We start from the raw sequence: 22,883 nt of genomic DNA, 5'->3' as shown, positions 1-22,883 counted from the left end.
AGAAGCGATCCGTGCATTAGTCTAGTCAGATCAATCACCATCTCCGTGTTGACATCGACTAGGAGTAGTTTAGAAATTAATCTATAATGACACATATCTTAAGCTTTCAACTCTTAAGCATATATGTCATTGATCATTAATTTTTTGGACGATTCTAGAACACATTACTCTAGAATAAAAATAATTGTCCACAATTTTTAATTTCAATAAATCAAGTACAAACTTATATCTTGAAAAATTATAATGTGCCTAAAGGAAAGGAAACAGTTTCCCTCTAGAATGCCCAGGTTGCATCTAAAAATTTTTTCTAATATTCTACTTGTTTAAGAATCAAATCCTTACCTAAATTACAGCGGAATCAGGGATCAAATCCCAAATTATCTGATATAAATCTTCGCGGAAGTCTGAATATGCAGACTCTCTACTTCGCATGCACGTCAAATGCTGCAGGAAAACAGGATGAACTCCAATCCAATTGGCTTCGCATACATAATCAATCGAGGGATGAGATGTGATGATGTGACACCTCACATCAGCAGGTAGGATGTCCAAGAAGGATCTACACCCAAGGAGAGAAGGCGGCAACAAAAGGAGAGATGTAGAAGATGGACCTCTCTTCACACGCCTCTCTCTCTCTCTTTTTCTCTTCTCTCAATTTGATTTGTTTGCTATCCTATTTTCTTCTTTCATCCATAGGTAGAGACCCTCTCTATTTATAAATGATTCTCATGACCCAATGAGAGGACTCTTTATTCAAATCTGATTTGAATTGCTCCAATACTAATGAAAGGACTCCTACATGAGATATAATTGCCATCACTTATGACATCCACTTTGCATCCACTCCCACACTCACTTGGGATGCCCTAAATAAGCACCAAACCAATTTTTGATCATGCTTCATAAGTGGGTATTTCCAGTGCAAGTAGGAATACTTATATCTCATCCAAAACAGATCCGATTCGAGTCCATTTCGAAGTCGATTCGAAATAATTTCTTAAAACTGTCAAGCCTAAACTCTTTAGGATTTTTGTACTAAGTCTAACTTGGATTTTGGACCTATTTAAGTCTAATTAATTTAGATCTAATCTGAAATTAATTAGTACTTAAATCCAATCTTTCATATATTCCATGGATCATAGATAGAAATTGTTCATCCCCGAGATTTAATCTGAACCTCATGTGTAGTGCTAGCTAGACATAATCAACTCTTCAATCTCATTTGACCCATAATTCAATTCTCAATCAAGTTAGTTTATATGTTCAATCAAGTCAAGTACTTCCAGATTGGACATATAAACATAGGTCAATTCCTTCCTACTTTGTCTGACTTATGTGCGTAACTCCATAAGTCAAACATTAAGCCGGTAGCACAGGAACCAATTCCTGTACAAATCGAGATACCATCTAGCAATGGTTCCTAACGTCCAGATAGGTCGAATTATCGCAAAGGAATATTTCAGAACCCATACTCATGGTTACCGCATAATTCATCCTTTTGATTCTGGATGCTCTAAGATGGTCTCAGATTAACTGTCAACCGAGATTGCTTCATCCACATTGTATTTCAACCTTTCAAATTCATCTCATGGATTATCCTAGCCAAGGCTTTACTAAATTGAAATACAGCGATACATCAACCCCAATAATTTGACGGGGTCAATCCCATCTTGATCCACACACAGACTTCGCAAGTACTTGATTGTACCCAGTAACTTTTCGTCACTGCATTAAAAATTCAGGTAGTTCGGCACCAAAGCACAGTGAGTTGCTTGCAAGTCACTATAGTGATCTCAAGTTTGAAGGACATTTATATCCATGTGTTTCGCGAGCAACTCTTGACAGCAGAATGCTCAACAAGTGAGTCACTTATTCAGTGATGATATACCCTTACATCTCACATGTATGCCATACCAGTGTCACTACACTCCTTGGTTAAGAGGACAACCAACCCATATGGCATACAACGACCTTCACTCGATAAACGTCATCGTCCCGTAATGACGTATCATTTGGTCGCAAACTTGTTTAAGAACTATACGATAAATCCTCTCTTTATCGTACACTAGCATAGTTCTAAGAACTTCATCACAGTACAAAAGTTCAAGATATCACTTTGTGATGAAAAATATCGGAATAACTATTATTCAATAATCAATAATTCATATACAAGGATGAACTCAATCGTCACATGATTGATTTTAGGATACAATTCCCAATAACTCCCACTTGGACTAAAGTCAATCGGGATAGTATCTTATACCCATCTTCCATTTAAAGTCATCAAACTCTTTGATCCCGAGAGCTTTAGTGAAGGGGTCAGCTAGGTTTTCCTTTCTGTCGATCTTCTGAAGCTCAACGTCACCTCGGTTCACAATCTCTCGCACTAGATGATAGCGGCGCAGAATATGTTTAGTGCAATGGTGCGACTTAAGTTCTTTCACCTGAGTTTTGGCACTGGAACTGTCACAATATAGCAGGACAGGACCATCAATGGAAGGTACAACTCCCAACTCGATAATGAACTTTCGCAACCATACTGCTTCCTTTGCAGTATCTGATGCAGCAATATATTCCGCTTCACATACAGAATCGGCCACAGTATGTTGCTTGAAATTTTTCCAGCAAACAGCTCTTCCATTCAAGGTAAATACGTAGCCCGACACGCTTCTGCTGTCATCACAATCTGACTGAAAACTAAAATCAGTATATCCCATAAGTTTCATATCAGAGTCTCCATAGATAAGCCATTGATCTTTAGTATTTCTCAAATACTTAAGAATTGCTTTTGCAATCTTTCAATTCTTCTCATCCGGATCTGACTGGTACCTACTCACTACCCCTAGTGAATAGGCCACATCCGACCTCGTACATATCATAGCGTACATGATAGATCCCATTGCCGAAGCATATGGTATTTTACTCATGCGCTCTCTCCTCAGGAGTTGTCGGACAATCCTTCTTGAAAAGAGTAATTTCATGATCTATCGAAAGATAGTCTTTCTTGAAATTATCTATGTTGAACCGCTTCAACAAGGTGTCAATGTACGTAGATTGGGACAATCCAAACAACATGCTAGATCTATCCCTATAGATCTTCATCCCTAGGACGTAGGATGCTTCTCTCAAATCTTTTATGGAGAACTGTGATGATAATCATAGCTTCACACTCTACAAAGCCGGGATGTTATTTCCTAGTAACAGTATGTCATCCACATACAGCCCAAAAAAAATGACCACAGAATCGGAAGCCCATTTGTAGACGCAAGGCTCTTCTCCATTTCTAACGAAGCCATACGTTTTGATTACTTTATCAAAACGCATGTTCCAACTCCTCGATGCATGCTTAAGTCCATAAATTGATCTTTTCAGCTTGCACACTTTCGACTCATTTGTGGATGTGAACACTTCAGGTTGTATCATATACACCTCTTCTTCCAGCTCTCCATTAAGAAAAACGATTTTGACATCCATCTGTCAGATCTCATAATCTAAGTGTGCAGCGACAACAAGCACAATCCGGATGGACTTGAGCATTGCCACAGAAGAGAACGTCTCGTCATAGTCAATATCATAATGCTGACGATAACACTTAGCAACTAGACGGGCTTATAGGTCTCTACCTTCCCGTCCGCTCCTCTTTTTCTCTTGAAAATTCATTTACGCCCTATGAGTTTTATCCCTTCGGACAGATCAACTAGTGTCCAGATACTATTGATCTCCATGGACTCCATCTCGGACTTCATGGCCTCAAGCTATTTTTGGGAGTCGGGCCTTTGCATGGCCTCTATATAGGTGATCGGATCCTCATCGTTCTCATCAAGTTCAATAGGATCACCGTCCCGGATCAGAAAACCGTAGTATCTGTCTGGCTGACGCAGTACTCTACCGGATCTCCTTAATGGTGCCTCTACTGGCTTCAGATTCGATTCACCAATCAAACCTAATTCTGTATGCGTCGGTCCTTCCACCTCATGAACTTCATCAAGTTCAATTTTACAGACATTAGCTCCTTCACCAAGGAACTTCTTTTTTAAAAAGACTGTCCGACTGCTAACAAACACCTTTTGTTCTACAGCGAGGTAGAAGTAGTATCCTTTAGTTTCCTTTGAGTACCCTACGAACAAGCATCTATCGGACTTCGATCTAAGCTTATCTGTCTTTAAATACTTGACATAAGCTGGACACCCCCAGACCCTAAGATGTGAGAGCACCGGCTTACATCCAGTCCATATCTTATATGGAGTTTTATCGACAGACTTGCTGGGCACCTTATTCAAAATATAGCAAGCAGTCTCTAAAGCATATTTCTAAAAGGATATTGGCAGACTGAAAAAAGTCCATCATGGATCGGATCATGTCTAACAAGGTTCGATTTCTCCTCTCGGACACACCATTATGTTGTGGTGTTCCAAGAGGGATCCATTGTGAGAGAATCCCATTCTCTTTCAGATATGTCAGAAACTCACTGGTGAGGTATTCCCCTCTTCAGTCTGATCGAAGGATCTTAATACTTTTTTCAGTTTGTTTCTCTATTTCAGCACGGAATCGTTTGAACATTTCAAATGATTCTGATTTATGCTTCATAAGATAGACATACCCATACCTCGATATGTCGTCTGTAAATGTAATGAAGTAGTAGTATCCTCCTCTGGCACTTATGTTCATAGGCCTACATACATCAGTATGTATTAGACCTAGGACATCACTGGCTCTTTCACCTTTTCCTTTAAAAGGTGATTTAGTCATCTTATCAAGTAGACAAGATTCACAGGTAGGCAATGATTTACAATTATCTATCTCAAGGACACATTCCTTGATCAACCTGTCAATCCTATTCTCGTTCACATGACTAAGCCTACAATGCCAAAGGTAGGATTCGCTGACATTATCTATTTTGGGGCGTTTACTAGGTGTGTACATTACACTAACAGATCGTGATATTATGTATATGCCATGTTTTAATTGTCGACGCATAATTGTAGTATCATTCATAATGATATCACAAAAATCATCCTTTATTATAAACTTGTAATCAAGTTTGGCTAAAAGGCCTTCAAAGATGACATTCATCATAAAGGAGGGACAATAATGACAATCATCTAACATGAGACTACTGGACTCGAAGACAAGCTACAAAGTTCCCAAGGCCAGAACTGGAATAAGGCTTCCATCTCCAATGTTAAGGAACCGCTCGCCCTCTCGAAATTTTCTACTTACTTGCAGTCCCTGCAACGAATTGCATTTATTAATAGGACTTCCGGTATCCAATACCCAGATAGTAGTATTACAAACAGAGAAATTACAAAGCATTATCATATAAATATCTTGTGAAGCAACCACTTGCCTCTTTCTCTTGTTCTTAGGCCTGTTTGGGTCAAGGGTGGCTATATAAGCAGGATAATTCCTTTTTCAATGACCCAGTTTCTTATAGAAAAAGTACTCTGTCTGGCTCTTGTCAACTTTTGACGGTTTGCTCTGCTTGGGATCGGCGGCACAAGATTTTTGTAATTTTTTCTTCTTTCCTCTCCTAGAGAATCAACGTCCTGCAGATGAACCTCCCACTAAATTCACTGGCTCCTTTTGGAGCTAGTAATCCTTCTCAAAAGTCTGCAATAACCCTAACAAACCATGGTAGTTTATTGCAGGCTTCGTCATTCTATAATGACCGAGAAAGGATAGGTAGGATTTCGGTAACGAATTGAGGATAGCATCCTTGCCTAACTGTTCATGCAACGGAAAGCCAAGTTTGCTAAGGCATTCAATCTGCTCAATCATGTATAATACATGATCGGTGACTGAAGCTCCCTCTCGCATACGGGCATTGAACACTGCACAAGAGATTTTGTCTCTCTGCATCCTCAAAAGTGCCGAAAGACTCATTCAACATTTGAATCATCTCTTCAGGCTGCACATCCTCGAACTTACGACTAAATTCATCGTTCATAGCTGTCCACATCACGCAACGCACAGTCATGCGATTATTGAGCCACTTCATGTAAATGTCTCTCACAGCACGAGGAGCATTGGCTGCAGGTTTTTCAGGTGTCTGATCCGTAAGGACATACAAAATCCTCTCATGCTCCAACACGATCTTCAACTTTCGATACCAACTATTGAAGTTGGGTCCGATGAGCTTGTCGCTGTCCAACAGCGAACGGAGGGATAGTGTGTTGACCATAACTGAAAGGAGAAAACATTAGCCTATTGGTATATGAATTATTTTATTTTATTTTTTTAATCCTGAAGATATGGATTTTAGTCTAAAGGTCCTCCCATTATTTTTTGCAAATTGGTAGCCTCTACTTCCAACTCGAGGAATTACATTAATTTCTTAGCGGGTACTAGAATCTACACGGACTGTATTCGATCCGAGTGTGGCTCGGCTAACCTTAGTGCATCCATGGGTAGGTTCATAACCAATTGTTTCTTCAAACAACTTCTAGCATTGGGTTTTGCCCCAGACAACCCTTCAGCAGGCGTGTGGTGCCTCCACTGAAAATCCTGGTTAGGTCCAACCATTAACATGACACATCAAGTGCATCCAACAAACGGATGTCCAGGCCCGAGTGTGGTTCAGCCAACCTGAGCATTGATCTGAAGGTACATCATGACGGTCATATGATGAATGACAATTTCAATACGTAATAGACACCAGACGTGTGGCGTCTCTAATGCCTATTTGGAATATTGGACTCATTATCACACCTTAATGGGAGGCAATGATCAAGTTATCTTATAACTTTATCACTTTATGGACCTAATAATTTAGAGGATTTGATTTCATTGATCTAAGAATAAGAGAAGAAATCGACCTGCAAGCTGCAAATCCTTCCACTGACTTCACCAAGTCATGTAAAGGATTAAACACAAGCTGGTCTAAAGAGACCTAAATCAGTCACACTGATTTACCTTAATGGCATGGGTCTGCACCAATCGACTAGTGACCTAATAAAAACATAATCTACCATGTTGGCCAGATAAGTGAGATCAGCGGGAGAGATCTGCCCTTAACTCACCGTAGACGTATCTAGGTAAATAGCTCCCAATTAAAAACCACTTGATCGAATTTGCCAAACTTACCTGAGACACCAACTGGTTAATTAGTTTCGATTTGGTACACTAGAAGATTCGGGCTCAACCACGGAGCTATGATCATGATCTATTTATTAGAGTCAAATACATGGACTTGATCAAACTTCAACTATTGAGATTGATTTAGAAAAATACTGATCTAATCTAATTCAACACTTGATTAGATTTAACTAATTTCTCTACTCGGTCCATATGTGTTCCTAACCCTAGGTCTAACCCATTAAAAGGACCTGATTCATGCTAACCCTTTGCTCATCATATTATGTGGTGTCTTAATGATCTTCAATTCTCAATTCTAAATCATTCAAACTTAATTCAAAATTAAGTGTGTGAAACGTGTATTTCAGTTTGTAGAACTATTCTACAAAGGTTTCAAGTGAAGCATACAATATGTTTCAACACATGAAAATAAATTTTCATAATATATTTAACAATTGAACATACATAGATATGATCTAAACTTCATTCATATATCTCATGTATCATGACAACTTTTAAATCAATACCAATTACATTATATATAACATGTAATTCAAATTTAAAATAATTTTATATCTGAATTTTATCCTATTATAATGAATCATAAATCACTTTAGATCTAATCTAAATATATTTATGATCAAAATAATACATAAAAGTCTGTTTACTTTTCTTCTTCATGAAATTAGATCACAACAACACCCCTACACGTCATAAGAGAACCCATCGAATAAGCAAAAGAGAGATTAATCCCTTCAATCATAAATCACTTTAGATCTAATCTAAATATATTTATGATCAAAATAATACATAAAAGTCTGTTTACTTTTCTTCTTCATGAAACTAGATCACAACAACACCCCTACACGTCATAAGAGAACCCATCGAATAAGCAAAAGAGAGATTAATCCCTTCAATCTCTTATGACCAGACAGTCTGGTGATCATAAGAGAACCCATCGAATAGGCAAAAGAGAGATTAATAACTTCAATCTCTTATGACCGGACGATCTGGTGATCTCATCAACCCAAGTATTAGACTACTAAGATTTGAAATCTAATTTCATATATAATTACATCAACATGCAATTATTGACAAAATTATTTTATATCATGAACATATCCTTGATTTCATCAATTATGTTCTTCATTTAATCCAATTAGATTTGATGTATCATATACATCATATCAAATCTAAAACTTATCTTATACTGATTATAAAATATCAATTTTAGATTTGATATTAAATAAAAAAATAATTAGATGCAAATATGAATGCATAAAAAATTAATTTCTGATAAAATCTATTTTCACGCAGTGCTGAATTATGATAGGATTCAGATTTAAATATCTATCGAAACAGATCCAATTTAAATCTGAAATAATCTTCACTTCATAAGAAAAATAACAAAATTAAAATTTTGTTAAAATAGATTTAAAACAGATTTTTAATTCACGTTGTTTTTCATCAAAAATTCAACAACAGCAAAATTCTGTTATAACAGATTTATAACAACCTCAATCAACCATTAATTAGGCACCTCTAATCCAATCAAAATCAGATCAGAAATTTTATATAAACAGATTTAACACAAAAAATCTTAATTATATCATGTGTAAATAATCACAAAAAATTCCGTTTTGCATGCATATATTTCAGGCCTGCTCTGATACCAGTTGAAGGGAAGGAAACAGTTTTCCTCCAAAATGCCCAGGTTGCATCTAAAAATTTTTTCTAATATTCTACTTGTTTAAGGATCAAATCTTTACCTGAATTGCAGCGGAACCAAGGATCAAATCCTAAATTATCTGATATAAACTTTCACGGAGGTCTGGATATACAGATCCTCTACTTTGCATGCACGTCAGACATTGCAGGAAAGCAAGATGAATTCCAATCCAATTGACTTCGCATACATAATCAATCGAGAGATGAGATGTGATGATGTGACACCTCACACCAGTAGGTAGGATGCCCAAGAAGGATCCACGTCTAATGAGAGGAGACGGCAACAAAGGGAGAGATGTAGAAGATGAAGGATCTCTCTCTTCACATGTCTGTCTCTCTCTTTTTCTCTTCTCTCAATTTGATTTATTTGCTATTTATTTTCTTCTTTCATTCATAAATAGAGATCCTCTCTATTTATAGATGATTCTCATGACCCAATAAGAGGATTTTTTATTCAAATCTGATTTGAATTGATCCAATACTCATGAAAGAAGACTCCTACATGAGATATAATTGACATCACTTATGACATCCACTTTGCACCCACTCCCACACTCACTTGGACGCCCCAAATAAGCACCAAATCAATTTTTGGTCGTGCTTCATGAGTGGGTATTCTTAGTGCAAGTAGGAATACTCGTATCTCATCCAAAACAGGTTCAATTCGAGTCCGATTCAAAGTCGGTTCGAAATAATTTCGAAAGACTGTCAATTCTAAACTCTTTATGACTTTTGTATCAAGTCTAACTTGGATTTTGGACCTATTTAAGTCTAATTAATTCAAATCTAATCTGAAATTAATTAGTACTTAAATCCAATCTTTCATATGTTCCATAGATCATAAATAAAAATTATTCATCTCCGGAATTGAACCTGAACCTTATATGTAGTGCTAGCTAGACATAGTCAACTCTTCAATTCCGTTTGACCCATAACTCAATTCTCAATCAAGTTAGCTTATATGTTCCATCAAGTCAGCTTATATGTTCAATCAAGTCAAGTACTTCTAGATTGGACATATAAACATAGGTCAATTCCTTCCTACTTTATCTGATTTGTGTGCGTGACTCCATAGGTTTAAACACTAAGCCGGTAGCACAGGAACCAATTTCTGCACTAATCGAGATACCATCTAGCAATGATTTTCGACGTCCAGATAGATCGAATTATTGCAAAGGAATATTCCAAAATCCATACTCATGGTTACCGCATAATTCATCCTTTTGACCCTGGATGCTTTAGGATGGTCTCAGATTAACTGTCAACCGAGATTGCTTCATCCATATTGTATTTCAACCTTTCAAATCCATCTCATGGATTACTCTGGCCAAGGCTTTACTAAATTGAAATACAACAATACATCAACTCCAATAATCCGGAGGGGTCAATCCCATCTTGATCCACACACAGACTTCGCAAGTATTTTACTGTACCCAGTAGCCTTCCGTCACTGCATTAAAAATCCAGGTAGTTCAGCACCAAAGCACAATGAGTTACTTGCAAGTCACTATAGTGATCTCAAATCTGAAGGACATTTATATCCATATGTTTCGCAAGCAACTCTTGACAGCAGAACGCTCAGCAGGTGAGTCACTTGTTCAGTGACGATGTACCCTTACATCTCACCTGTATGCCATACCAATGTCACCACACTCCTTAGTTAAGAAGACAACCAACCCATTGGCACACGACGATCTGCACTCAATAAACGTCATCGTCCCGTAATGACGTATCATTTGATCGCGAACTTGTTTAAGAACTATATGATAAATCCTCTCTTTATCGTACACTAGCATAGTTCTAGGGACTTCATCACAATATAAGAGTTCAAGGAAGATGTCACTTTGTGATGAAAAATATCAGAACAACTATTATTCAATAATCAATAATTCATATACAATGATGAACTTAATCGTCACACGATTGATTTTAGGACACAATTCCAACAGTGCCAGCCAACAATTGACTTTCTAGATCACACATCTAACAAATACCACCCTGATAGCTTGGCAAAAACCTCAGGAATCAAAAGCCTAAGGCCAGCCCTTAGGGCCTCCTCGTTCAAGGCTACGATATTTCCTTAAGATAAAGTAATCTTACCAAAGAGGTTGGGCACGTTGAGTATTATAGTCTCTAGGATTTTGTACTCTTTTTAGATTCGCTCGAGACCATCATCCTCCAGAACAGATTTAACCATGTTCAAAGTTTGATGAGCCCCAAGCGCCTCCATGGTGAAGACTTTGAAAGTCTGGGCAGGTGACTCTAAATCAATGGATCCTTATTCTATTGATTTTTCTAGAGACAGCCATGGAAATGAATATAAGACCAAGAAAAAGAACCAAAAGGACTAAGGACGAAGAAGAAGGCCAACCCATCAAAAATCTTAGATAAGGAGACAACAATAGCAACCACCACGACACATCTCTCCAGCTCTGCAAATGAGAAGCAAGGCAGGCGATGCTCGTCTCTCCAGTATCAGTTATAACATGGCCTGATAATGATGGTGATTCGGATGGACGGTCTGATTGATTTGTGTGTCGGCATCCTGTTGCACACCGAAACGTCATCCGCATCTACACCACCAAAATGTCTAATCATTGAACCAGAAAGCCGCATGTCATGATGCCTTCTCAAGAAAAGGAGGTGAATGCACATCTTCCATAAATGCATGCGTCCAGTCGTCTAAGTTGTGACCTCTCGAGGGATGATCATGGCGGCATATGACATCAGGACTCCTTCATCCAATGTGTTATTTGAGGCATATCTCGATGTAGTCACATTCTGAAGACTCCTGCCAGCATTGATGCCAAAAAGTCCACCCAAAGCTTCGACATCAGCCCTGACCGCCAATGCCACAATTAACATAGGAACACCTACTTCCTTCGTCCAAGCCAAAAAATATCTCAACCTTGAAAGTAGGGGGCAATTGATGCATCCAAAGATGACTTGTCCACCGTGGCACTGGTAATCCAACAGTAGCTTGATGCATGTCTTTGACAGGAGGTGACGAAGTGACCACCTAGCCTTTACCATTTGATCTTTTACAACCATGCTAGAGAAGCTCCAGAATCTTCTATCTGCTAAACAACAAGCGCTCGACCATTTTGCTATCCCACTTTCTCCTCCATTCAATAAAATTCATAATCTCAATAAACTCCGAAACGTACGAAGCCATTATCCTTAATAGTCGAAGCATGTCCCCACGAGCTCTGCTTCCTGACAAATGGCGTGCATTCTCGAAGACGACAAATACCACCCTTCATCTATAGAACCTAACTCCCCAGAACCCTCCAGATAAAAAAAAGTAAACACTTACTCCACCTGCCTTCTCCCTAAGGAGATGCCATATGAATTGGAATCTATCTCCTCTGTAAAACTTTGAGCAATTCTGACTCTATCTTTGAAATCCACTTTCCACACGGTATCCTTTAAGCTACCACTCTCTCATGACAACTTATTCCACTTTATAATCGACTTTATTGCAAAACTCTTAAAGCTCAGACCTCTTTTATTTGCTTCCACGGAAGACTGACTTAGGCATCGAATGATTCACCATCGAAAAATCCGCTAATGCGAGCACTTTTCTACCTTTGGTAGTGTTGCAGGATCCGATTTGAGAGACCGACCGTGGATATGGAGCCAACATCCAATCCGAAGGTCTCGATCAGCCATCTTGCGATTCTCTCTCTCTCTCCTTCAATGCATCGATCTAAGCCAGATCGACTCTCTGGCAGCAATAATTTCTATTTCCCATTGCTTGCCAGACCATTGAAGACAATCAAAGCCCATTATCCATAAAAATGGGGCAAACTTTCATGGGTATTGGCCTGCAAATCCTTTTTTGCATACACCCTTTACAAGTCCTTAAAAATGGTTTTGTGGGACTGATTCTGCAAAATTTATCTGTCCATTTTAATGCCATCATTTCCATTTCCCATTGATTGCCAGACCAGGAAGACAATAAAAGCCCCTTTGCTGATTGATATGGACCTCTGTCGCTTTAGATGTTCTGCATCAGTAATGGCTTTAATAGTATAAAGTTACTTTGCACTTCTTTGAGAAGTAACTCCAGCTTTTTGACAAACTAAATCCCTATTTGTCCCTTACAAAACTCTATTCAATGTGAATACTTATAAGACCTAAAATCACAGCTCCAGGCGCAATTATAGTGCCTATGAGTAGCTCATGAAAACATATGGTCAAGTCTCCCCAAAATTGGTCTTTTGTAATTTTGATTCTTTAGAACTCAAAGATATAATGCATCCTTGAGTCACATTACATAGCAGCTTATTTGTTCAATCACAGGGACCCAGAATCCTCATAATATCTCATAATAAGCAGAAAAGCAGCATTACCAGCAGAAGCAACGAAAAATCATGTACGTAGTTCTGCATATCTAGCAGCGCATTCCCCCCCGTTTTTTTTGTCAAGCTCTTAGTTTATAGAGTTTGAGTCCTACGTAAGGTAATACAGACTGCAGGGTTGACACTTATTTCTATAGTTGCGGCAGTCAAAGAAAGAAAAAGTTGTCATTCAATATTTGTAGGCTTAAACTTCACTATCATCTTAGTGCCAACTTTGTGTCTTTGTAATTTTCCTTCTTAAGAACCCAGGTTCACTTTGGATTACCAACTAAAAGCTTTATTAGAGAAAGTTATTCAGGAAAATTGTCATTGTCATTTCATACCTCTCCAGAAGCATTGTTGTGTCTCTTCTGTTGTTAGACCTGAAAAAGGTAAATAGATTTATGTCCGCATTTTGTCTATCACAATTTTTTTAATAAACGTGTGCAAATTCACTACCTTTAAATATTGATGGCACAGATGTTCCAAAGTACACAGTCCGCCTTGGCAGGTTCCATATCCATTTCCTGGGAACATGAATAGGGGAATAACTAGTTTGGTGATCCGCAAATACCTGCACATTTTTAAATTTGTCATGGGCTTAAAATGGAAAAACTCTGTTGCTTTACCCTCAATTGCAATGTCATATGGTAAAAGCAAATTATAATAAGAAGCGAAAACTGCAATTACCTCATTAACTTGAAAATAAGTGCCGTTGAGTGGAAAGCTTCCTCTCATTGCTGTTCGACAGGGTATCTGTTCATGACGAGGCTTATATCAGTAATAAACAAGTGAAAATCATGCTTCTTGAAGAAATCAGTATTAACTCATTTGTAATAGTCAAGTGTGTCTTTTTCCTAGTTGATGCTCATCATATCTTTTAAGTTCCAAACCTATGCTTCTGATGGTATCCTGAAAAGAGCTCATCCTAATTAAAAATCTCATGACAGTCATCACTTGAATTTCACCCAATATCTGATCTAGATGTTACATTATGTCTTAGCACTGGACACTGCTTCTAAGCTCAAACTCCAATGCTCGTTCGATGTGCACCCATGTGGTCCATAAATAAAACTGTAGCCCGTCCTACCCTAGCACTCTGCCACTCTTATATGCAGCTCCACACTCCAGTTGGCCTACTCTCACCTGTCTATTCCTATCAAGGTCCCCAAAAGCATGTCGCTATTCTTCTAACCTGCTATATTTTATGTCACCCTGTCTGCACATTAGCGGCTGATTAGCCAACTCCTATCTCTCTCCTTGTAATGGCCCAAAATAAATTATTGTCTCTCAACCTGCTATTTCTTAACAAAATTAAATGCTCCCTGCTTAAACCTCTTACTGTTATTTGGATCCAGAATGTCCTGCTCTGCTTGCAAATAGTATATGGGTGCAGAATTGGCATCAAATCCAAAGGGCAAGCACACCCACTGTTATTTCTCCTTAACCTACCCTTGCACATATTAAACCATGCCTGCCTATTCTCAACAACCTTCATTGTCACGATACATGCCAACATCAAAAGCCCTTATGAACCTTCCCTTATTCCAATCCAAACCCATGTCTGTAGGGATATGTAAAAATTGCATTTCTTAGAAGGAAGTCATTAGGCCTCTAGGTTTTGGTAGAAATTTATCCATACATTGTTTTCACTCTTACTTACCAGAAGCAGATGCAGGAACGAGGAAGTGACTCATTACAAAAAATGATTAAAGAAACATTTACAACGTGAATGCAGGTACAAGTTTCTGACAAGAGTCCAAACTGGATGCACCACCTAATGGAAGATTCCAGCTGCTTAAGGTTTCACATACAGAATTCCTTCATAGCATTTATACACCTGATGCCTAGCATTGTATAACTTTTCTACAAGTAGAGCTAGCATCTAGGCTATATTGACCTATATTCATCTATTATCTCCCTCTCACATGTAATCCCTACATTGACTTTATTTTTTGAGAATAAAAAGTCAAATTAACTCTCAGATATTTCTATTCATGGAGACAAGCATGCCATGAAACACCCATCCACCCTTGCAATCCCATCAGCTTAAATCTTACACTAATTACTTCACACTGCATAAACTCCCTTTCTCTAATCTTGCTAATTATAATTTACTCCATAACACACATGGAAAGATGGTACAAATGCATAGAATTATGACACATAGAATTAGACATAGTATGAGTGTAGGTGGGTAGACATCGGAAATATTGGGACGTTAAAGTATGAATATCATAGTAAACCCATCCTAACAAGTAGATAAATGAATCTAATAAGGTTTTACTACTACAAAAGTTATTATGCCTCCCCGTAAAATGACAAGAACTACGCAAGGGATCGCAAGAGAGACATCACAACCACAAGACGGTAGCACTCCCCATCTGACTAGTAGCACCCCTCAGGAGGACAGAGTCGTAGATCCTATTGGGAGTACTTCGAGAGTATGTCAGAAACTGGATATGGCTTAGTTAATGCAGACCCTAATTGGGATGGTACAAACGCAATAACAAATACAACAGCAAATGCTTGAACAGTAGCAGATACAACGAGATGCATAACAACATCAGCATCCACCACCACAACATGAAGAGTAGCCAATACAACGGAACAACATTTCAAAATTTAAAAAGCTTGCTCCTCCAGCTTTCAAGGGGACTACTGAACCTTTGGGACTACTTTTGCTTCCATGTAATGAAAGAGTGAAAAATAGCAACATGGAGTCAAGCAGTAGCCACCAAATTCTTATTTCTCTTAACAATTTCGTTACCTGTAAATAATTCAGCCACATATTCACATGACTCCATCTCAAACAAAAACCTTAATGTTGTGCCTCAAATCACCAGTCAATCATTGAAGTCAAAGTGAACTTTTTCTCCAAATGAAAGGGACCAATAAATCCCGAAACAAGCAAAATTCTATAAAATCCTTATCTTTGAACAAAGGACTGGTTCCAACCCTACTCATATAACATGATCAAAATGTCATTGGACAATTTTTTTTCCCTTTCTCCAATAAATCCATGCCAATTCCACCTACATTGAAATGATCAATATACCCTTGCAATTATAAAGAAAATCTACTAGTTCCTCACTCTTTGAAGAAGCAGATCATGGAGAGCTAATCCATATATTAAATTTAGTTCAGGCATTCTCTACCAGTTGGGCTTAACCATATCAAAAATTCTTTTTGAAATGTCTCATCCGGTCATCCGTGTATACTTCCAGTTTTCCAGAACTTTCCCCATCCTTGTTTATTCATCTATGAACACCCACTTACACCATGACTTTTGTTAAAAATCCTATGCTATTAGAGAATCCTAGCTCTCTAATTTCAACCCTCGCCTTAGGATACAAGCCCTAGTATACCATCTAGAAAAGACAATCTGTTCCATCAACGTTTGATTCCCAAAATGCACAAAATAACAATAAAATACTAGAACTCACGAAAGTGTCCTAGAACTACTAGAATCTTATAAACTTCTAAGACCCCAGATGATTATGAAATCCTACCAGGGAACCATAACTACCCTGTCAAAGGAGGGGTTATGATTTCCCACAGTATTAACATTAATAAATCCACTGTAGCAGAGGTCTGCTTTGCACCAAAGAATTTCCCTAAAGGGTATCTGCAGAAGCATGATAAGTGCTGCCAGAATGCACCCTGCTTGAATCCGCCTTCTCCACAACTGTTTGCTTTGTACTAAATATTCCTTTGTCAATTTTTGCTCTTTCCCTTCTCCGTATTTGTGGGAGCTGCTATTTATGCCTATATCATCTACATGCCATATAGTAGTTTTCATTTAGCCAATTTCATTGGAGAGGTAGGTGTCTGGTACCTAAATATTTGACCATGGACTGTCTTTGGTTAAGCATCACATCGTCCCTTCCTAGATTATCAGCTCTTTCTAGTAGCCTACTGTTTCTGTCTACATTTTTGCTTTCCTTTTAGCCTTTTCACCAGTTGCCATTCCTTACAAACTTTTTGCATATCCTGTCTAAATTGTAAATGGTAAGCTTTACCAAAATTGTGCCTCTGACTATTTGTGCCTGTTCTTCTCGTCTACAACTGCAAGCAAAGCATGTCTTATTGTCACACAGTTCACCGGTGTCTTGAGAGTTGCAACATGTTTCTGGTGGCTCTGTTGATTTGGCAGTTTCACCTATTATTCAGCATTGGCAATAACAGTTAGTCATGTGCAGTATACAAGCATAATACTGTCAATACATTAAGCTACTTTCTTACCTGGAGTCCATATAGTGAGGAGGTAGGGACATGGATCATCAGATTGTCTTCGATCCAGCTGTAATTCATTCAGCATATGGAATAATTAGAAATGGAGTTGTCTGCCATGTAAAGGAAAGACAAAACTGGTGATCACATTGAAATTACTTACCCCTTCCAAAAGTGGGTGTGAATCTGGAATGTCATATCTGCAACCAGGGAAAAAACACAATTATCTCACATTATGCTGCATCTAGGACTATACTATTGCTTCCTTAATCAAACATTTCATTGCCTTCTTAGGGATAAAATGATGCTCTCTCTCTCTCTCTCTCACACACATACATATTATGTTACACCCTTTAAGCTTTTGCGCTAGTAAGGAAGTTATAGATACATACACTTGATGCTCTGTTCGGAGACGGCTCACATTCTTTAGCTTAGGCATAGGGATTGAAGCAGCCTCTTTAGTGATGGCCACTATAGCCTTAGCCATATCATCTTCTTGGAGATCTATAATGTTTTCTTGTATATAATTCTGTAAATTCTGTGTGAACTCATCCAAGTTGAGCTTTATTGTAGGAATTTCATCAGGATCTTCATAAAATGCTTCTTCAATATCCCTTTCAAAATTTTCCATACGTGCTGGTTCTGGACTTGCCGGCTCTTCGATGATAGGCTCACAATTGTTACCAGTAATTCCTTGTGAGAATTTGCTTTCCTCAGGTTGAGCTAGGAGTGCTGGATTAGAATTCTGAATATGGTCATATGCAGAGGGAGGGGGAATTGTCGAGCTCGCTATGCTTTTTTCCTCTGGTCCAGGGAGGGTAAATCTTGCACTGCATCAGGGATAGTTACATTAGTATTTTATTTTAACTTGCACCTTTCAACAGTTTAAGCATGATAACATATATTGATTTCAATTGCTATGTGATCTATCCATGACAATCATATTCCAAAGTTCAGCAAAAGGTTCCTTTGGTAACCAACATAATCTCAAAATTCTGGCATCATTTACAAAGTTGCAAACAATCTGAAAGTATAATTAATCATTGACTTAATTATTTCTGCAATATCTCTAGAATGGGTTGCAATTTCTCATCTCGAATTTTTCTAAAACTTGGAAAGATACCTGGAAGTACTATGACTTCATGAAAAATATTTGCCACTTAAAATATTCTCATTTAACTTGATAATTATCTTGCATTTGTCTATGAAAGCTTTATCAATATCTGCAATAACTTACTCTTGATTATACACATGCAATCAGATGTGTTCATCTTCATGATCATGCATGCAAGATTTCAACATTGATGATATTATGGCAGTATGGAACTGCTAGAATTTAGGCCACAGACCTTGCAAAAGCACTTGCAAAGTGCTTGCATTCTCCTCTCATTGGGCATGCATTGCAATTTGGCTTGCTTTTTGTACAGAATACCTGCATGATTTGCACTTTTCTCAAGTTGCTTATTTCAACTATTTATTTGTATATTCATGTTCTGTTGAAATAATTTGTATATGCATGTAAATATGAATCTGATTACCAGATCAAGTCAATGGCATACCTTTCCAAATGTAATCATTTGATAGTGTAGCTCATACCTGCACAATCAAGTATATGGTGTAAGTTCAACATTTTAGCAAGACATTTAATGTTGAATAGGTAAAACAAAATATAAATGACCATCACTATCATAAAAGTAAAAGAAGGATGCTATCTGCATCAGTGTCCGGTAAAGGTAAACATCTTGAAGATATATGAATTAATTGATTAGATTTCCAGATTTTACAGTGTTTCTTGATCAAGTTTACACAGCCGCGGCCAAAGGAACTTCTGAATTGTTGCCATGATAGGATACCTTGGATAAAGCAATAGGAAACAAAGCATTAGAATGATTTGTCATGAGTTCTGTTTTACATGTTGAACATCATTATTTAGAAAGAACTGGTAATTGCAAATGTAAACATACTCACAGTTCTAGGAGATGCAACTGAAGGGACTCGGGAAGGGGTTGAAGTGGTACCCATCCTAGCCTTACACATATGCGACCAACATTTGTGTCAACCTGATCAGCAAATAGATTTCCATGTTAACCTCAAGTTCTAAATGGTTTGCAAGGGAAAGATTTCTTAAATAAATGGCTTACTGGGAAAGCTAGATGGTGAAGTGTCAAAAGGCGAACACACTCAACACTTTTGAGTCCTAATCCTTGTATGCTAAGGAGATAATCCCTGTAAGCATCACAGTATTTAAGTTAGTTTCAAGTTATGAATACTTTTGATTCTGCAGCCTCTGAAACCAGATTAGCAAGCCTCTATCTAGTCATTTTTTTCACAATATGAACGCTGCTTCATCAACCTTTCTTTAATGTTACATCCTCTATCAGAGAGAGCTTCCTCAAGTCACATGATGTCAAGCTAGCTAACCTTGACCACCTCTCTTCTCTGATAAAAATCCAAATTCCTCCCTAAGAGAGTGTTATATCACAATAGCTGCAATAGTCATATTAAGAGAGCCTGATCACAACTCTTTTGGGCCTTTACTAATTATTTTATTTGCCTTGTGTTCCTGGCATAAAATGGTTCCTCAGTTATACTTAATTATTCAAATCCTTCCTCTTGGAAATTTCGAAATTAAATAGATCTACTAAAGAAAATGCACTGGCAGGAAAAATAGTTGGTGAATATTGTGTCTGTTCCAGTGGAAAACCAAGCAACATGTTCATATGTAAAAGCAAGAAAAGTAAACACAGAATATAGCTGATCTTACTTTGCTTTGTCTGGTGGAATGTCCCTTAGCCATTCAAGGTCAATGCTTCCATGCTCTTTAACCAAACGGTTAAGGAAATCCTGAGGTATCATCAATCGATGGTGATTAGAAACAGTACTAGTTTCTTATGACGTGCATAAGCTACTTGATATATAAAGAAACAGCTGAAACAATTTAGCTTACTTATTTCCATTAATTGCATTAAATGAATAATAATCAACAATTTGTTACCATGAGAAGCATTTTCTTATGCTGTGCAGCCTTTTTCAATTATGATTAATTCTAAATTTTTGATCGAGGTGTACAAGATAAATTATTGCAATAAAATTATGTGCTAATATCATTTACAAGAGATGGTTTTGTTATGTTGTTAAGCTAGGAAATTTTCTTCCTTACAACAGCTTGAAAGTTCAGATTCTTCTATATATTTTGTCCCATGGTTTGGAGGGGGGGGTCATGGTGAGTTTGAAAATTGCTGTTTTGACCTTCTTGCTGACTGTCAACATTTGGAGAGTAAGAAGGCTTAAATGATGGTTCTTAGGAAATCTTTTTCAAGAGCTGATGATAAAATATCAAACAAATTCACTAGCAACAATAACTACTTCAGTCCTGAGTGGCCTGGCCAATTCAATATGTGGCATGGGGTTTGTGATGGTAAAATTATACCTACAAATGTGTGAATACATGCCACTTTCTAACAAATGTGTGCATGACATACGGACACAGAAAAATAAGGAAAGCTGATTTGGGTTGTTGATAAATGAAGCTGGTGATTTTGCCTCACCATATATATATATGCTCAGTTTTTTTTATTGCAATTGTTATTGTTATTTGTTTCTTATATAGCATGTGACTTACTGTCCATATATCCCTATAAAGGCATCTGATAATTATCATTTACAATTGTACCTTAATTCGCCCAGCCAGAACATTGTTCATTCCTCGTTCTCGAATGGCTTCAGAAATTTCATTTACATCTGCGCACCTAACTGCTTCCCAGTCCAGTGAGTCCATTCTCTCACTGCTTCTCTCTTTCTGATAACCGTTGCAATATGCCTGTCTTCGCAAGCTATCCCAGTCAAAAGTCTCCACCTTTTCAGTATCAACCTTTGCCTTCTTTGCTCTTGATGTGCTTTTGGCTCCTTCTTTTGAGACTTTTTGGGGACTACAAACTTCATCTTTTGAATTAAAGTCAACTGTCTCAGCAACCTCTAAAGTTTTCTTTTCAATATTACATGAGTTCAAACATGTTTGATGCTCCTGGATGTGTGGTATTTCAGCGACTGCATGTTGAGTGTTTTGCATTGGGAAATTGGCCTTTCTTTCTTCCTGCTGGAAGTTAGTTCTAATATGATTCACCCTTGAGCAAGTTGGTGATTGCAAAGAATTTCCATTTATGCATGCACATGAATCGAGTGCTTCTGTTATTTTAGAGAGCAATGCTGACCGCTCACCTGCAGAATTAGTTGCATTTTCTGATGAAAGGCTAGAGTGTCTGTCTATCTTTTTTATTTTATTAGTCTTCATGGTCCCAGAGGCAGTAAATGGCAAGTTTGAAATGCTTTCTTCTCTTACTACATTGATATTCTCCATGCCCACCAACATGAAGTTCAAGGAATTGTCAGAACGACGTGCAGCAGGGACAGATGGCACACCTCTTATATTATGCTCTGAACATTCGAGATGGAAGTTAGGTGCATATCTTATTGATCTACAAGCACCTTCAAGATTATTTAATCCATGAGTAATCTTTGTACCATTTTCACCCTCTTCACATGACTCTTTATCATATCCACCACAATTTTTTTCTAACAGAACTCTGTCGTTGCCACGGTTGTCCATTTCCTGGTTTTGGGTATTTCCTGCAATGTTCACATTCTCCTCAAAAGAAACAGAGCTGTCCAAGCCACTGGACATACTTCCAGTGATTATGTTGGCTTCAGAGTTTGACCCTGAGTTTGATCCTACTGGATCCACTGTCTGAATTAGGTAGTCTAAAGAGTTTCCAGATGAAGCAACAAAGTTCTGAGATGAAACTACATCCTCAAAGAACTGTCTATCTTCTGATTCTGTGCTTCCTGTTCCTGAAATCAAGGTGTCTATTCTGTAGTGTGGTGTTTCAAAACCTTTCTTTGGCTCACTTCCATGGATGTGCACACCTATGCCTTTTGAATCATCAACAATGTTACCTCTGCTATTTGTTCCCATGGATTCATTACTGTTAGCTGTCTCATTTTCCTTCACATAATCAGCATCATGGATCTCCAGAGGACCCTGGTGATATGCATCTGGACTGAACCCTTTTTCTTGCCAGTTGGTAGCATCAGAGGGAACGCTGCTTCCATCTTGCTTTTCTGTTGATTTGCTCATCTTTTCTGCATTAAGATCTGCACCGTTACACCTCGACTGGAGAGAAAATCTTGCAGCAAGGGCCATGAAGGCAGAGCTGCGAAAGACAATTACATAAGTTGGGAATCTAAAGAACAATATTGAAAAGAAAAGCTGCTAATTGAGAAAAGCCTGGTATCATTCTGAAATTTACTTCTGCAAAATTGAATAACTGCCTGACTAGCTTAAGATTACCTGGAAAGATGGTCTGAAACATTCTGAGTAAGAAATACGCCTATCACAGAATCAACAACTGATCCTTTCCACAGAGAGAAGCGCCTATCCCCTAAAAGGGAAAAGTAATTTTAGTATATGCAGACATTTTTTTCTAAATTTCATACAGAAGTGATAGG

At 37.9% G+C, this 22,883-nt stretch overlaps 1 protein-coding gene across 14 annotated transcripts in view; it reads right to left on the bottom strand.

Moving 5' to 3' along the window:
- Positions 1 to 22,883, bottom strand: part of LOC105035323 (protein ROS1A) — a 78,502-nt gene that overhangs the window by 50,862 nt on the left and 4,757 nt on the right. For all 14 annotated transcript variants that reach the window (XM_073261531.1, XM_073261530.1, XM_073261529.1 and 11 more), the window contains 15 exons: positions 22,726 to 22,816; positions 21,052 to 22,588; positions 20,143 to 20,222; positions 19,520 to 19,604; positions 19,347 to 19,438; positions 19,163 to 19,231; positions 18,938 to 18,974; positions 18,728 to 18,810; positions 17,771 to 18,208; positions 17,542 to 17,578; positions 17,391 to 17,448; positions 17,168 to 17,307; positions 13,836 to 13,901; positions 13,605 to 13,719; positions 13,490 to 13,528 (listed from right to left, as the gene is read on the bottom strand). In XM_073261531.1, coding sequence (XP_073117632.1) covers positions 13,490 to 13,528; positions 13,605 to 13,719; positions 13,836 to 13,901; positions 17,168 to 17,307; positions 17,391 to 17,448; positions 17,542 to 17,578; positions 17,771 to 18,208; positions 18,728 to 18,810; positions 18,938 to 18,974; positions 19,163 to 19,231; positions 19,347 to 19,438; positions 19,520 to 19,604; positions 20,143 to 20,222; positions 21,052 to 22,588; positions 22,726 to 22,816 — 2,967 coding nt within the window. The remainder of the gene's footprint in view (positions 1 to 13,489; positions 13,529 to 13,604; positions 13,720 to 13,835; positions 13,902 to 17,167; positions 17,308 to 17,390; positions 17,449 to 17,541; positions 17,579 to 17,770; positions 18,209 to 18,727; positions 18,811 to 18,937; positions 18,975 to 19,162; positions 19,232 to 19,346; positions 19,439 to 19,519; positions 19,605 to 20,142; positions 20,223 to 21,051; positions 22,589 to 22,725; positions 22,817 to 22,883) is intronic.

Source organism: Elaeis guineensis, chromosome 8 (assembly GCF_000442705.2).
Source record: "Elaeis guineensis isolate ETL-2024a chromosome 8, EG11, whole genome shotgun sequence".
Classification (NCBI taxonomy): Eukaryota; Viridiplantae; Streptophyta; class Magnoliopsida; order Arecales; family Arecaceae; genus Elaeis; species Elaeis guineensis.
Note: the sequence above shows the minus strand (reverse complement) of the source record. Positions and strands in the feature narration are given on the sequence as shown.